This window comes from Quercus suber, unplaced genomic scaffold (genome assembly GCF_002906115.3).
Source record: "Quercus suber isolate HL8 unplaced genomic scaffold, Cork oak 2.0 scaffold_72, whole genome shotgun sequence".
Lineage (NCBI taxonomy): Eukaryota > Viridiplantae > Streptophyta > Magnoliopsida > Fagales > Fagaceae > Quercus > Quercus suber.
The window spans coordinates 1,392,879-1,394,691 of record NW_027069537.1 but is presented as its reverse complement, the minus strand read 5'-3'; the positions used below and the strand labels follow the sequence as shown (position 1 = coordinate 1,394,691).

At 40.3% G+C, this 1,813-nt stretch overlaps 1 protein-coding gene across 1 annotated transcript; it reads left to right on the top strand.

Moving 5' to 3' along the window:
* On the top strand, positions 1-1,224 carry LOC112037126 (probable purine permease 10). The gene has a single exon (XM_024069937.2). The coding sequence runs from the start codon at positions 1-3 to the stop codon at positions 1,222-1,224; it is 1,224 nt and encodes a 407-aa protein (XP_023925705.2).
* The last annotated feature ends 589 nt before the right edge of the window (positions 1,225-1,813 follow it).

Genomic DNA, 1,813 nt, shown 5'->3' with positions numbered 1-1,813 from the left:
ATGTTCTTACCAGTTCAAGAAGCTGAAGAAGCAAACTCACCTGGTCATATCAATGCCACCAACCAATCAACAATCTCTCAACCCAGAACCTTTATGCAGTTGCTCCGAATGACCATCTTTACACTCTTTGTCCTCTCTGGCCAGTCAGCAGCTATACTCTTGGGAAGATTCTACTATGACAAAGGTGGAAAGAGCAAATGGACAGCAACACTAGTGCAAGTTGCAGGATTCCCAATCATCATTCCTTACTACTTATTATCTCCACCTGAAAAGCCTACTACAAACAGTATCCACAGGAATGAGCCCTCCACCTTAATCCTTGTTTTGATATATGTCTCTTTAGGTGTACTTCAGGCAGCAAACAGCATGATGTATTCAGTTGGGCTCTTGCACCTTCCAGTATCTACTTTTGCACTTATTTGCACATCCCAGTTGACCTTCAATGCTTTCTTCTCCTTCCTTATAAATTCCCAGAAGTTTACTCCTTTTATAATCAATTCTCTAGTCCTTCTCACCATCTCCTCTGCCCTGCTGGTATTTCAAACCAACTCTATGAACCCCACCGGAAACTCTAATGTGAATTATGAAATTGGACTCTTTTGCACTGTTGGTGCATCTGCTGGATATGGATTGATGCTTTCCCTTACAGAGCTCTGCTTCCATAAGATTTTAAGAAGGGAAACATTTACAGTGATTTTGGAAATGATAATCTATCAGTCACTGGTAGCAACTTGTGCTACACTGGTGGGGCTCTTTGCTAGCGGAGAGTGGAAAGGTCTAAAGAGAGAGATGGATGAGTTTGAACAGGGGATGTTTATTTATGTCAGTACTTTGATTTGGACAGCTATAGCTTGGCAGATTTTCAATATTGGCACAGTTGGCTTGATACATGAAGTGTCTTCCCAGTTCTCCAATGTCATAAGTGTGTTGGGTTTGCCTGTTATTCCAGTTCTAGCCGTAATCTTCTTTCACGAAAAAATGGATGGGGTAAAGGCGATTTCCATGGTGTTGGCTATTTGGGGCTTTATTTCATATTTCTATCATCACTACCTTGATGATTCTGAGGCCAAGGCTGAAAAGCGAGATGTCAAGGAAGAAATTTCAATGCGTCCCCTGTTGAAAGAGGTTACCAATGAACAAGATGGGCTAAAGAATATTTATCAAAAAATTCCACTTTCCACAGAAACAAATTTTATGAGCACTGAAGCTATTCCTCTGTCTTGATTCCTAGAATGGTTTACAAACTCTTATTTCCAAACTTGTAGGTAAACCCCATGCCATTAATCATGGTCTTGTTCATTCCATTTCCAACAATATTTTCAGATTCCAGTAACTATAATTGGGCCCTTTTTATTTTGTCTAAACTACTCATCCAATTTGGGTATCGCACTTGGTAGCAAGTCTTGTGCACATTGCCATGTTAGACCATCAATCTGGCAAATTAAAGGGGCCTAAACCCCTTCCCCACAAACCCCAACAGCAGAACCGCCCATTCTATACCCCCTTTACAGCAGGTGAACATTAACAATGTCAAGGTGATGGGAAATAAAAATAAAGTGGGCAAGCTCAGGAGAAACAGCTGAGATGTCCTGAGAACCCATGAATACAACATGAAAGAGAGGTTCTGTTCAGGGTCCTTCAAGGGCAAAAGGAAAGCCAGAACTGACAAATGAGATAGAACCAATGCAAAATATGTGGTAGCATATATGGCCAAAGGTAAAGCATAACGCTAGAATATGAATTTTCAAGCCAAATTTAGGTTAAAAATTTGTTGAATTCTTCATCAGAAATTATAACTACTACAACATATAGC